The sequence below is a fragment of the Podarcis gaigeae genome (genome assembly GCF_964106915.1).
Source record: "Podarcis gaigeae genome assembly, chromosome: 7".
NCBI classification, from domain to species: domain Eukaryota; kingdom Metazoa; phylum Chordata; class Lepidosauria; order Squamata; family Lacertidae; genus Podarcis; species Podarcis gaigeae.
In genome coordinates this window covers 50,202,149-50,217,850 of record NC_139683.1, presented here as the reverse complement: position 1 = coordinate 50,217,850, position 15,702 = coordinate 50,202,149, and the positions used below count along the sequence as shown (strand labels likewise).

Genomic DNA, 15,702 nt, shown 5'->3' with positions numbered 1-15,702 from the left:
CTGTTTTGTTTTTGTTTTATACTTTACTTTATTCTGTCGACGGCCCTGAGATCTTATGATGAAGGGTGGTAAATAAATCTAATAAATAAAAATAATAATAGGTGATGCTGAGAATTACTTGTTCAAGACCACCCCCTGAAATGTCTCCTGCAGTTCCGTTTTAATGAATTAATTGGAATAGTTCAGTAAGGATTGCTGTAAATCAGCCTCAAGACAGAAAGTGTGGCATGGAAACAAAATCAGCTGCTTAAACTAATTATTTTTATAAAAAGTCACTGAGGTCATATGAAGCCTTTTGGGATTACTCAAGACAGCTCTTTGGACACACCAACCCTATCCAAGAAAGAGGGCAGAGGCTTTAAGGCAATTATACTGGATGTTCTTTGATGACCATGGTACTGGAAGCATAATTTTATGCAGATTTATGTAGAAATCAAACAACATTCTGCCCACAGCACACAGTGGGACTTCTGAGTCGCTGATGGACTCACTATTAAGACCATGTTCATGAAAGACAATCTTACCTTATCAGCTTCGAGTGATCACCAAAACAGCAGCAGCAGCAGCAGCATAGGATTTTGCCACATGTTAATATGACTGCTTAGCTGCATCCAAAGCTGCAATCCTTACCCTTTACCTCAGACTTACTTCTGAACAGACACTGTGAAGACTGCAGGATGAGTTGTATTTTTGCACCAAGGCAAATTGGGTAATTCTTTCATATTTCTACTTTACCTGAAAACATTTCTACAAGAAACATTCAATATCGTCAGCCTACAAAAGTCTGCAGTGCACTATTGTTGTTTACTGCCCAGTGTAGGGTTCAAACCCTTGACCCTGATATTAAGAGTCTCATGCTCTACAAATTATGCTACCTCTCTCTGTGGATGTTATTTCAGAAGCCACATGCTATACCCGAGGTGGCTAAGGCTAGAAACAGAACAGGTCAAGATGCACAGCATAAACCTATGGTCATAGGTGAAGTCTGACAGCTCTCCCTCTCCCCAATATTCACTTTTATACATTTAGAAATAAGTACAACTTAAATAAAACCACCACGCAACATAATTTTTGATTTTTTTATTAACCTAGTTATAAAACAACGTAGTGTAAATATTTTTATGCAAGAAAGTGAAAATGTTTGCAAGTGACTAAACACACTACCAATTCTATATTGCTGCAGAATGCACAAATACTGCATTTTTACTTTAGCATTCCATTTCAGTACCAATGTCCAGGGCTGGAAAAAGTCTCAAGAATCCGGTCACTTAGAAGTTTGATGCTGGAGATTAAGATCTCCCCCCTCCACACAGTAGAACAATTTTATTCAAGTTCTATTTAGTTTTAAGGACACATTTCCAAAAACAATGCAGGATACAAACAAAATCTATTAAAATGAAAATAGCACAGTAGATTGAATACAAAAAAAAATATATATGGTGGAACAAGCACTTTGAACTTATCTGTTGTGTATGACCCACACCTAATACTGCTTATTTGTTTCATCATGGTTGAAAATGGATTGGATAGCAGAGCTAGCATTTGGTGCATAAGCGCTAGCACAGTGAATTCTGGAGGGAGAAAGTATGCAAAATAATAATAAGCAGACAGAAACGCAAGCATTTTACAAGCATCTGATTGAGGCCCTTAATACAGTTTTAAATGTGCATTAAACCCCTTCATGTTCCCGTAATAGGTTAAGAGGTCGAGAGATATATCGTCTGCGAGGGTGAGGATACTGGAGATTGGCAGTGGTAGCATCGCAAGAGTGCTCTATCAGAGGAGCAGGAGGTAGGAGCTGGGCATAACTGGACCATCTTGATCCAGCCCGTGGGGAATCCAGAGGGGGAAAGAAATACCTGAAAACAATGAAGACAGGAACACCAAAAAAGAAAAAAGGAAAAACAAGAAAAAAGAGAATAGTAGTAAATATGAGGAGAACCAAAGGGGAAGAGAAAAGACATGCTGGGGGGAGGGGGTGAAGGCTTTAGTAAATCCATGCCAAAAATAAAATATAATGGCCAAAATCATGTTCGCAATCAAAACAAAAATGGTTATGGCAGTCTGGAAACTATTTGGTTCGAATACAATATCTCTAAATTAAGATATGCCTTCTGTGCATTTTGCAAAGTAATAAATTATCTGTAAATTAAATGAGTTCCTAACTATCAACACTTATGCGCTCTCCTTAAAACCATGTACTGTAACTCAATGTTTTTAGTAAACACTTGCAGAAAAACAGGTACACATTAATTATGCAGATATATTTATGCTGTATTTGCATCCACATTAACTTTAATGCAGATTTTATAGGACAGATGTGAAAAAACCCCTGTTTTTACAGTGCTTAGATTTCCACAATATACAATAAGTGACTCCTTTTCCACTGAAATACAGTCTGGGTGCATATATACATAATTCTGGAGAAAATGTAGGATAAAACCAAATACATCTGGTAAATTAAAGGCTTAAAGAACTATTACATGTCACTTTTTATGACTTACCCGTAATATTAAAGACACCACTTTGTAATCTTTACAATCTTTGGAAATGTAGACAAATTTACAGAACAGAATGGCAAAGTTAGTAGAATCTGGAGACAGGGACATATTTAGAGCTACATTGACATGCTACTATATAAAACAAGGCATTTTCTTGCCATGTCCTGATGAATGTTTGCAATAGGACACTGCTTCAGTCTGTTCCAGAGCAGTAACTCAATTGCACAGAAGCAGTGTGTGTCCTCACTATGTAATGCATGAAGCATTTTAAAGGCAATGGACAATAATTCAAGAGCAACTTGTCAATGCCACATGACAAACATTCATATGGATATGGTTCTCCACTACAATATTGTGACCAAATGAAGTCTTGCTAATTATTCCATGGAATCATGCCACAGGAACATGCAACTATCAGGTAAGATCATTCTCACTAAAAGTATGACATTAATTAGTTTTGGGGCTTCTGGTGATTTTTTTTTTTTTGTTTACTCTGAAGTAGTATTTAATTAATTGTGAAGCAATTCCAAATTAAGATACTAACTGTACAACTGTCAAGGTACAACAATGCTTAGTTAAGTTTGCACATTGCAAATCCATTAACAAAAATGTAATGGTTAAGACTCATCTGAACAAAATGTAGAACAAAATCAATTATTCAAAGCAATTTAAATGAAAACCAACTGATTACCAAGGCTTCACACTAATACTTTCCCCGCCCAACACCTCAAATATAAAGGATGGTAATCCTTGTTACTTGGGTGAACTTCCCCCACTCTGATTTATATAAAAAAAATATTTTTCTGAAGAGAAAGAGGAGAAGTGTCTCCACAAGAAAACTCTCCATGTTACTGTTTTTTCCCCACAGATTCCAACAAGGTCATACTGTGCTGGCTAGCAAAGTACGCATACAGTGTTTTTTAATAGAGCCTTTTGATTTGCTTTTAGTAGTAGGCAGACTGCTGGTGTCTTGGGAAGAGGTCAAACGGCGCTGGGGAGGGGGAAAAGGAGTTCGCTTTCCATTCCTGTGTGCATGCAACAAGCAGCAAAACAGCAAAGTTACTCCAGTTAGCTTGGGTTCAGCTGTGCTTTCTGTTAAAAAGGACATAATACAAATGGAGAAGGGAAAATGCATCACAATTTTAGACACATATGGTTATAAGCACAATAAGAATACTGTGGAACAGTATTTGGTAGGTTTATTAAATTTTAATCTTTTCAATCACTTCTCAAAACAATTTTAATTATTTCCTTGTTAAGCATAGGGTGTTTGTGACGTTGATCTCCAAAAGTGTTAGTAGTGTTACTAGTAGTGTTACTAACAAAAGTACCAGAATGCTGAGCCATAATAACAATATTCTATTGTATCAGCCTGCTTCTAAAACTCAGCATTTACATTTCTGTTTATATAGAATCATCAGGGCAATACAATATGTCTGAGTTCAGCCCCATTTTCAAATATGATATGCTTCAAAAGGGTTTTTCCACCCCACAACAGCAAGTATATCTCATTATTAAAGCTGTACTATTTCTGACTCCAAATTTGTGCCCTGGAATACAAAATTTTCCTCTGAAATGTAACTCTGAGATTATAAGGAAGAAATGGAAACACAAGAACCCTGTTTAACTGAACAGATTTGAAGACATGACCACTTTAATTTTATAGATTGCTGTCTTTCTAGCACTCGTATTTGTGGGCACAAGTGTGGAAAACATAAATCTACAGCATATAGTCTGAATTGTGTCCATCAAATGGTTGCGGCTGTATGAAGCTGCCCGAGGCAATCCTACACAAAAAGTTGATCCCTCAACAATGGTTCCTTTCAGAATCAAGTTTGTGAGGACAGGCCAAAAATAGACTCTTGTGTTGAAAGCTACTTTTAAAAAGTGGTTGCCTAGAACTACTGCAGAACAGGATTGGAAGAGGGTCATGTTCCCAAGGAGTCTCAGGAAGTAGGAGAGCAGCACAGGAGGCTGAAGTCAAAGAGACCTTAGTTGAGAGACAGTAGGATAATGAGTGGTCAAGGTATTATAGGGCAACAAAAGGCAGATACAGTACTGCGAGTAGGAAAATAAAAGAGCTAATGACATGGTCTTCAAAATACTCAAGTGAACTCAGCATTTGAAGTATGTGAACAGTAACTAGAAGAAAGTTTTTCTTTATAATATTTTATCTGTTGCATACAGGACACTGCAGATAAGACTAGGACAACTGAATCTGCAAGCTATTGATTTAAAGTTACTAATAATTATGCATATGAAAGCCAAAATGATGCTTAAGATTTTAGGGAGATTAATGGTGGGTGTTGACAAAACAAAGAGTTCTTAAATTGCAGAATTTACATACGAAGTGGCATACCTGCCAGCAGATGTTCCGTTTACTGAATTCTGGAGGCTTGAATTGGCTGTGCCTAAAGGAGCATTAAAAACTCCCTGCTGAGTGGAACTAGCATTGACTGGACTCCCATTACCTTTCAAAATTCCAGTACACTTCCAGTTGTCCATGTAGTTAGCTGCATGGGAATGAACAAAAAAATAATGCAATTGTCACTTGAGAAAGAAATTTTTATGACAGTTAAAATAGTATAACTAATGATATAGCTCCTAACTCTAGCCAGTCCTAAGCAGGTTACTACTATGTATGCTTAAGACTGAAGCCATAGTCTTCTAATAATTCAACATTTAATCACACAGAGAATTCTGAAGGAACACTTACCTTTCCAAAGCCTTACACACCCATCGTCTCCTGAAGATGCAAGCACTGTGCCTGTAATGTTCCAACTTACACGCCAGACCTGAGAATTGTGGTTATCAAACTGAGCCACTAACTGGACCTCAAATTTTGTCAGGCCTGATGAAGAAGTCAGTTCCTTTCTGTTGAAAGCAAAATTGTATATTGGAGTTTGATCTGCTTAAAATACATCCATTCTTTTAATTACAGAAAGTAAAACAATGTTTTGCCCTTTTTTGTGTGCTGCTTTAAAAAAAGGATTACTGTACTGAATATTGAATAAACTTACAAGGTTCTTAACCATGAGGACAATTAGTTCCATAGTTGAGAGAAAGAAAATACCAAATATCTGCTTCCACATTATAGGATATGTATGTCAAAAACTCACCTTAGTGGTTTTAATGTGAAAATTCGCACATCTTTGGTAGCTACAGCCAATATATGGAAGGACCTTCCCAGGTTTGGAGCAAATGCAATATCATGCACAGGGTCTGTGACTGTCATAAGTGTTTCTGCTTTTGCATACTTCCTGAAAAGTGAGACAGACAGTGTATTAATTTCTAAACATAGAAACATATTAAAGCGCCCCCCCCCAACTGTTTTTATAACAACATTATTGGTAAATTCTCCCATGAAAGTATTCTTTAAAAAGTATTCTCTAGATAGCAATCCTTTTTTTCTAGAATGTATGTGAAGTATAATTTGTACTATTTGATGTCTGGGATGTACAATCTGTTACAAAATTATTGCCATGTTATGAAGTGTTCAAGTGACAACTGATTGTTGTTATGAACAACAAGAGGATGGGACCAGGTCACTCAGCAATGACACTGACTTGAATCAGAAACATTAAATACACAAGTTGTCTTTTTACTTCAATGAATTTAATAGGCAGTGCTATGGAAATTATTTCTGAGGTACTGAAGTTCAGAATGGCAAGTCTGTTGATTCGTAACAGAAAAAACAGACTGTACTCTTAGATTCCAAAAAAATTAAAACCATAGGAAGGGGAAAACTTTCCACAGATCATATGTTTCTCATTACTTCAACATCACTCACTATTCCCAATTAGTCAAATCAAGCTTATTATAGAGAGTTTAGATCTTTGAGTAGAATAAGCTGCTTTGTTTTGGCAACAGACTCTATATTTGGAGGAAAGTACACAGGATAGGATTTTTATGGTTGGCATTCATTAATTAAATGTAGCTTTGCAAAACTTTTAAGGAAAATAATAGCATATTATTAGGAAAGCTAAAATATTCAGTATTCTCTACAGATTGTTGTTCAAGCCCGACTTCTGTCATTAAATTATCATGGGGCATTGGCAAGTTACTTCTCCCTCCGCCTCAACTTGAACATTAGCTATACAGCAGAAGTGGGGAACCTCCTGCAGCAAGAAGGTCATGTCCCCTTGCAGCCAACTTTCTGAAGGTCAAAGGCCTGCAGTGGCAGAACCAGAACAGAACTGGGTGTGGCCAGAACAGGCAGAGAGCAAATGCACATACGAACACCACCCACAGAGAGAGGCGGGGAATACTCGGCCTCACCCACTACCAGAATCAGGCTTGGATAAATGTTGGGGTTTTTCTTTCCTAGTCACAATGCTGAGGAAGGGGCAATCTTACAGAACACAGGTAGGTTAAAATCTTCCTTCCCTGCTGTGATTTCCCCCTCCCATGCACTCCCAGCATTGAAATAAGCCTGCCATCGGTTTATAGCAGGAACGGAGAACCACTTTCAGCCTAAGGGCCAGATTCAAACCTGGTCAACGTTCTGGAGGCCACATGCCAATGGTATACGTGGGTCAGAAGCGGATAGGATCATCTTTAACTGTATTTCACATATACTTTGGAGGGAACTTTAGTAAAAGCAGCAAGGCAGATTAGAATGAAGACAGGTGACAGTAAATAGCACTGTATGATTGGCAGGTGGGTGGAATTTGCTATAAATGGTCACACAGGCCATTTGGAGGGACCACTAGTGATCCATAGTATAAACTTAAAATCAGTACCAAATTAGGGTTTCAGCGAACCATTTTAACATGTTCAAGTCTCAGAAGAACAAATGATGTTGTGAAGCAATATTATGAAGTGTTCAAAAATGAAAGTTGCTTTGTTTTCTTCCTCTTACCTGGTATTTTCATTGTATTCATAAATCTGAACTTTTGCCAGTACATTTGGGCTGCTGTCATCACTTCCTACAGCTATCATAGGTGCATGAGCGCGAGAGCTGCAAATGCAAAATGGAATATTTTTACAGAGGACTTCTGATGATGAAAATAAATTCCTCAATATCTTTTCTCTTAAAAGACAGCATGCACAGCGGACACCTGATGGAACATAGGATCCCAGGATCTCAGACAGAAAGTTTTTTTGCATCACCTACTTGCTGATCCTTCTAACTCAGGAGTAGCTAACAAAGTGTCCTCTAGACATTGACTCCAACTCTCTTTAACCTAAGTCAGCTTAGCTAATGGTCAGGGATGATAGGAGTTGCAGCCCAACAACATCTGGATGGCCTCACACTGGCTACCCCTGGATTATAAATATTCAACTGTCTTGGTTTCCTTTTAGACCCAGCACCACTATTTTACAGTCAAGAATTTAAATAAATATTACACAAGAAGGAAACAAGCCAATTACCCTTAGGGTTTCCCTCCCTCTTTACTTTCTGATTCAAGGGAATTGATATCTTACCTTGAAGGATTCCAAGATATACAACTGCAGCTTAGTTTACATGAGATTTCATGCTGAAGTGACCACTGACTGAGATTCATAACATCTGGTGCTTCATATATCCTAACAACTCCATCTGCTGAACATGTTGCCAGCATGAGGCCCATATGCTTAGGAGCAAACTTTACATCCGTAACTGATGTCCTACTGTCAACCAGAGTAGTCCTCTTCACCTAAAGATAATCAATGGAGCAGTCATTAGAACAAGGAAAACAGATTTTTAGATGCACCATCACTTATTTATTTAGGTAAATAAACTTTAGAATAGAGAGCTAAATTTTTATCTGTAAAGAAGATACTACACGTTTGATAAATTTTATGAAAAACATAACCATGAAACATAACTGTATTAGAAATCTTACAAGCTCCAAAGTTAAGGAGAGCAAGTATGTTCATTTGATATTATGAAAAGTCCAATTGAAATACATTCTAGATGTAAGCATAAAGAATGCTCTTGTATACTGTGATGGGCAGATCATTGTTAATACTAAAGGTAAGAGCCAAGCAAATAGTAGAAGCTAATCAGAATTAAAACTAATAGATACTTGAATTTGAGTAAGACAATTCATTTATTGCCAGGTCAGATTGGCTAGTAGTGTCAAAGGGCTGCATTAGGCAGTCTCTGCTATAGGGTCCAGGTCTAGGGGCGCCCCCAACCTTGGAGGAGGGCTTTTCAGGAGGCAGTAAAGGCAGCTGCTGGAAGGAGAGCGCTAAAATGTTTCTGTGCATATGCAGAAGACTGTCAGTGGTATTTGAATCATGGCTTTTGCCCTTCCATACTCTTCAACCCCAACCTCACCCCAATCATGTGGATTAACAGGATAATCAACATCCCACCAGAGCTACAGCTTGGATCTTAACTTTTATTACACAAAAGGCATGGAGTTCTGTTCACATAATGGGGCTTTGTCACCTCCTCTCTGCAACTCCCTACACCTCCCAAAAATCTGCTCCTGAGAGTTGAGGAACTCTTGAGATTGGTGTAGGATATGCGATGTGGGACTGCAGATGGAGAGAAGTTGGTAGAAATCACACATCTCCTTGTCTGAATAGAAGAAAAATGTAGGGTCCAAGCTTATGATTCGTCAAAAGCCATGTATAGTAAACAAATCAAACTAAATATATCTATATATATTCAAATATGTAGCTTTGTGAATATATAACATTTCTTTAAAAACATTTATAATAAATCTCTTAACTGTGAAATTTAGCAAAGTAAATCCTTGAGGCAGCAACAATGTTATAAATTATATGTGAGAAATGAGTGCATTAGAACTGTCACTCTTCAAACCTTACCCAATGACTCTGCCCTCGAAGTTTATCATTGGATTCTCCTACTATTTCTTCCCATACAGCAGCTGTTCTGTCAAAAGAGCAGGAAGCCAAGACCTGTCCAAACTCTGGATGTGCCCATGTAACACGCCACACAGATCCACTATGTGTCTGGAAAGGTAAGAAGAACTGGAACTTGAAAACCAAAGACTAAAATTGAAGATGTTTTAATGTATGCAGGCTGGGAGAAAAAATAGTAACAGCAATATAAATTAAGTATCAAACATCAAAGCCCCTTTACAGTCCTCCCCTTGACTGATCCATTTCCAAAACACAAACTAAAATGTCTGGGACAGATGAATATTCCTGTATTGCAGGGAGTTGTATTAGATGATCCTCAGGGTCCCTTTCAACCCTACAATTCTAGGATTCCATGATTCTATGTTGTATACCACCTACCCAGTTAACTGAAGTAATAGGGTCAAAGTTCATGCACACATAATATTCCAAGTGGACCCTGGAGGCAATTTCCCACATGGATACATGTTGGCCACATTTGCATGCCACACAAAACCATGGTTTGAAGCAGGCAAACCATGTGCTCCTTTTGCCTGATCCACAGTTTTGTGTCACAAGTATTTTTCCGTTTATAAGACAATGTTTTTTCCTTAGAAACAATAGGCAAAAATTGTGGGTCATCTTATACATGGATAGCGGGGGGGGGGGGGGGGGATTGGTGGCAGCAGCCAGCAGGAGATTGGCAGCGGCGACTAGGTGTGTGATCGGTTGCTGAGGCTTGCTGACGATTTGTTGTGGCAATTGGGCGGCCGATTCATGGCAGCAGCGAGTCATGCTTGCAATTGGCTATGGTTGTGTCGATTGGGCAGGTGGGCTTTTGGCAGCGAGCGTGCAGATGTTTGGTGGTCATGGTGATGCGTGTGATTTGCAGTGGTGGGCAGGCTGTAAAGTGATTGGTGGCTGTGATGGCCCCCCGAAAAAGCTCAACAACTCTTGGCAATCTCCCCCACAAAAAGCTCAAGAACTTTGGACAATTCCTCCCCCCCCCCCCCCCGCAATTTCTGTTGCAGTCCCAAAAAATAGGGGTCGTCTTATACATGGGAGTGTCTTATACACGGAAAAATATGGCACTTCCCAAGTGGCATATACAAAAGGACTTCATGAGATGGACGTAAGGAATAACTCATACGACACTGAGCTTTGGGATAGGTAGGAGTTTCTACCATATGCAAAAGTCAGCACAACATGAGAGACCGCCATCAAATTTCTTTTAATAAGAAGGAGGATGTTTTTGTGATTCATATACTGCTAGGCATCTTGGAAAAGGACCTGCATATTGAAGAAACAGACTGGAAATATGGAAAGTGTGAATGGAAAATTCAAGGAAAACATTTTTGCAAATCTGAACAGAAACATGAACATCTGTATACATGAGCATCTTTATAGTTTCAACAGAGAGGAAACAAAATTCCATCACAGGAGTTTTGTGTAGTTAAACATTCATAGGGACTGACTTAGCAGTTAAAAGTAAAGTAATTTACACCGAATTATCGCTGCAGACCATTATTGGGTTACACATTCAGGCTGCAATCCTTAAGAAACTACAAGGGAGTAAGCCCCATTGAACAAAGATAAATTTCCTGCTGAGTGAACATGCATAGGACTGCACTGTTTGGAATGAATCTTTCCCTACATTGTGGCTTCTCATGCCAAAAACTTGCATGCAACTGATTTTTCCAGGTTTCAGCCCTTACCTTCCAGCTGGCAGTACAGTGCCATTCTCCATTTTCACCTTTGTCCCAAACCTATTAAGAAAACCAAACAATATCTAAATATTTTATTCAAAAGTTAGAGAAGGTACAGTGATCCCACAAACAAGTCCACAGATCAAGGTTTGTGGAGAGTCCCAGAAGGGTGTTAAACCACTAATGCTCTTCTATAATATCAACTCATACGTGAGTCAAATAAGAATTGTGCATAGATTTCTCTATAAAAAGGACAGTGAGTGTGTGTGCTATTCCAATTTGGAATTGCCTCTGTTCATAATAATAATAATAATAATAATAATAATAATAATAATAATAATAATTTATTTGTACCCCGCCCATCTGGCTGGGTTTCCCCAGCCACTCTGGGTGGCTTCCAACAAAGATGAAAGATACACTAAAATGTCACATATTAAAAACTTCCCTGAACAGGGCTGCCTTCAGATGTCTTCTGAATGTCAGGTAGATGTTTATCGCTTTGACATCTGATGGGAGGGCGTTCCGCAGGGCGGGCGCCACTACCGAGAAGGCCCTCTGCCTGGTTCCCTGTAACTTGGCCTCTCGCAGTGAGGGAACCACAAGAGTATCTGACCCCAACATTGGATCACTTGGAATCCTTGAGGCTACTTATATCATTTTCTAACACAGTTATAATTTCTGTGCAGGGTTCGAAATTAGCAGGGTGCCAAGCACATTTTCCGCTTAAAGATTCTCCATTTGTGAGCACTCTCAAGGATTACTGAAATGTATGTGCTTTGAAGTCTCGAAGTACAAGTTAAGTATAGACAATTAACAATTAAAAGTAGAGTTTTGAAAACTGAAGTATGGTACCAGTATTTTTAATATAAACACCAAATAAAACATGTATTAACAATTTCTGCTAAAAATTTGGTATTAACAATGTGCCACTTATGTGAAATGCGTATTAGTTCATGCTTATCAAAATAAAAAATGTTGCTGAACCCCATGGCGACTAGACATTGTTTTGGTGCCCTCAACCCAGGTCTCAGAAGCCATTTGGCTCCTAGTTTTTCTGTCCCAGTTTCTAACACCACTTCTGTGTATGAAAAGGTTATATGGCATAACACATAAGTATTTGCTGAATACACATTGGGAAGTTACAGCTAATCATAGCATCACAATACATGCAGACATCTACACGTGCAGGATGACACAGTGCATATAAATTTCTACATGGGAGCAATATTTATGCAGGAAAATTGTCATGTGGAAAATGGGTCTTAGAAGTAATGGTTAGTCTCTCCAATACATTGTCCTATATAGAGCAAGATACATCAATTTTATCATTAAAACTCTGCATTTTTACCTGGGAATGAAATTCATTTACCACAGTAGGAATTACTTCCAAGTGAACACATAATTACTGACGTGCAGACTTTACATGTCAGCTAGACATGCGTAATTATAATTATTATATATAGAATATATAGAATTTGCTTTCGTAGATTTTCACGGGTACAGGAATGCAGGTTTTGGTGTCCTCGGGTGTCTTCCCGTGTAAAAGTTGGGGTGTCTAGGCGACGTTTCGACGAGGTCTCACTCGTCATCTTCAGGCTGGTGCTTTCGGCTTCTTGTTACTGGAACAGAGCGGGATCTCAATGTTTGAGTTCCTATAAATACTGTAGAGGGGGTGTGGTGTCTAGCCTCCAATGTTCTGGGCAGAGAGGAAGTTCCCAGGCTAGTGTGCCTTTTCTTCTTTTGTTCCTTAATTACTTGAGAGATACCTTGAGTGATTTCTTGAGTGATATCCTGAGTACCACTTAGGTGGGTCATTAGGTGTGGATTAGTTGCTAAAGTCTTTGTGTCTTGACCTCTTGAACTTTGTGAAGAGTTTTCCTGAGAAGATGGCTGTATTGCACTTAGTTGTGCTTTGGCTTGGCTTCGTGTATAGGGGCGAGCTGTGGTGGCACCTCCGGATGCTGCACCCCCCTGCAATCCCTACACAGATCTGGCTGACACAAGCCACAAAACCACAGCTCGCCCCTGGGAACTTCCTCTCTGCCCAGAACATTGGAGGCTAGACACCACACCCCCTCTACAGTATTTATAGGAACTCAAACATTGAGATCCCGCTCTGTTCCAGTAACAAGAAGCCGAAAGCACCAGCCTGAAGATGACGAGTGAGACCTCGTCGAAACGTCGCCTAGACACCCCAACTTTTACACGGGAAGACACCCGAGGACACCAAAACCTGCAATATATAGAATATACATACACACCCCTAATGAACATTACTCTGAATTGCATCCAACAGTAGTCCCACTGAAACAACTGAGATCCATTAATTTTAGTAGGTTTACTCTAGGTAAAGGTCAGTATAATGCACACCTCTAGTCTGTGTCCTTTCTCAGCTGCAAACCTAGTATCCTTACTTGAAAGTCCCATTGAGCTCAGTTCAACTTACTTCTGAGTAAACAAAGAGGATCAATCTATATCTCAGCTAGTACACACTTACACAGCATTCTGACTATGTCTACTCAAAAGTTTTAATTCAATGGGGTTTACTCCCAGGTTAAGAGGGGTGAACATTGAAGAATGATTTACAATCCTAACCCACTTACTTGGGAGTAAACTCCATTAAATTCAATAGTACTGGCTTCTGAGTAAACATGGTTAGGATTGCAGCCTAAATTGTTATTAATCCCAAATCACTAATTCCCATTAAGGAAAATAAATCCAAATTGTCTACACCTATTGCAAACCTGTACTGCAAAACTCTGTCTGGAAAATAATCTCAAACCACTTTTTAAAAGCAAACAACTTATTACGTACATATGTTACAAGGCCACACAAATCCTCTGATGGGTATTAACACAAAACAAAAATCAGAAAAATTACAGTCGTACTAATGCATGTTTAATGAAAAAGCCTCTGAACTTGTCCATCATCCCACATTATTACTTGCTTTCTCCATTAATAAGTTGTGACTCTTCCATCTACCATGACTTGCCCAACATTGCCTTTGAGAACCCTTTAAGTATAATTGCATTGCACTGGTCCAAAATACAGAAAGATGATTAAAGACAGAGGCGTATGCACCCTTGCTATCTGGAAGCAAGCCCCGTTGAATTCCGTGGAACTTTTGCCAAAGAGGGCAGGAGACAAGACACGCTGCTAGAGAAGTTCCCGACTTAACCATTTCATTCATACCACAGCATCCTGCCTTTTTTATTATTAGTTCAAGTACTGTAACTTGAAGTTGCCACCCAAATCAGTCCATAGGCCTGTTTTGGGTTCGTTAGGTTTTCTCCCGCGCTACAAAAACAAAACAAAACAGGGACTCTCTCATGTCCTACAATTTGTTATTTCTTCCGTTGCAAAAGGCTGCTATAAAACGTGGTCCTCCTGCATGCCCCCCCCCCATGACCACCTGTTACCCAGCGCAGGCAGAAGTGACCAAGCCACTGCAGTAGCCCTCCTTGAGGCCTGGCCGAAGGAGCCGGCCAGCCACCAGCGCGTGGTCCCCGAGAGAGAGGGAGGCAGGGCGAGCAAGGGCGCCGGCCGGAGGAGCATGGGCGTCAACGGGCCCCGCGCGGGTCTAGCCCGATTCACGAGGGGAGACAGGCCGGGGCCCGCGGCCTTCGCGCGCTCTCCGCATCCCCGCACCTTGACACTCTGGTCGCTGGAGCAGGTCGCCATGCGCCGCCCGTGGAAGTCGAAGGAAACGTCGTGGATGAGGTCGCGGTGGTCGGCCGCGATGCTGCGCGCCACGAACATCTCGGCGGCCTCGCTCCGTCAGCCGAGCTCGCTTCTGCTGCTGCTGCTACGAGTAAGGCAGCGGAGGAGGCGAAGCAGCGGCTTCCCCTGACCAGCAGCTGCACTGACGGCGCGAGCAAACTCCTTCCCCTTCTCTCTCTCGCTCGCCTCGAAAAGGCGCGCCTGGCTCAGTCTAATTGCGTGGAGCGCCGGGCCTTAGCGGGAGGAGGCGGCCAATGGAGCGTCTCCCCGGCGCTTGCGCTTTTGCGCCTTCCCCTCAGGCAGAAGCTGAGGCAGCCCCGGCAGGGGAGGAGGGGAGGGAACTGACGAGCCGCCCCATTGTCCTTCTCGAGCGAGAAAGAATTTGCCAATTTCCAAACCCAACAGGCGGAAGCTTTAACCAGCCCTGAACATACTTGGGTTTGGGTTTTTTGCAGAGACACACGCCGAGGAGTCCGCTTAATCAATTTCGCCTCTGGCAAGAAGCACCGGTCCGGGACGAAACAATTTGGGATCCGGTGGCTTTGCTCTGCCCTAGTAAACGCCCTGTTTGGGGCCCTGAGCGTGATACCACTGGCGGAACCACCGCTGGCTAATAAACTGCTGCAGAGCACGCCCCCCCCCCGGTCAGGAAATGTCCCCCGCCAGCATATCCTAACCTCCATCAGCAAATATGATTATGGCTGAGAATTCAGCTGTTAGACTCCAGACCTTTACACACTTACCTGGATAAACCGGTAAGTTTCATTGAAATCAATGGGACTTCTAAAATAGTTGCATTTATGCAAGACATATGTCAACATTGCTGCAATTCTAGTTTATATTAAAACACTCAGTTTAACATGGGGATGGGATTTTGTCTCATTAACATTAAATTGGTCCAATCTAAGTACTTTCTCTTAAATCAGGCCCCAAAGGTAAACAATTACAGGGATGCCAGTGATGAATGTGGTCAAAAGTTG

General features: G+C 40.5%; 1 protein-coding gene across 4 annotated transcripts; it reads right to left on the bottom strand.

Annotated features, from left to right (window-relative positions):
- Window positions 1-1,065: 1,065 nt before the first annotated feature.
- Window positions 1,066-15,075, bottom strand: SEH1L (SEH1 like nucleoporin). 4 transcript variants are annotated; one of them, XM_083746994.1, is made up of 9 exons: window positions 14,651-15,074; window positions 11,012-11,062; window positions 9,264-9,410; window positions 7,929-8,140; window positions 7,363-7,461; window positions 5,621-5,761; window positions 5,218-5,375; window positions 4,861-5,014; window positions 1,066-4,491 (listed from the first exon to the last, which is right to left on the bottom strand). In XM_083746994.1, exons 1-9 carry the CDS (start codon window positions 14,759-14,761, stop codon window positions 4,482-4,484), a joined length of 1,083 nt encoding a protein of 360 aa, XP_083603120.1. In that variant the 5' UTR covers window positions 14,762-15,074; the 3' UTR covers window positions 1,066-4,481. The 4 variants fall into 4 exon arrangements, with proteins under 4 accessions (XP_083603120.1, XP_083603117.1, XP_083603119.1 ...); XM_083746991.1 differs by having other exon boundaries at window positions 1,066-1,859; window positions 14,651-15,072; XM_083746993.1 differs by having other exon boundaries at window positions 1,066-3,593; window positions 14,651-15,071.
- Window positions 15,076-15,702: the final 627 nt, after the last annotated feature.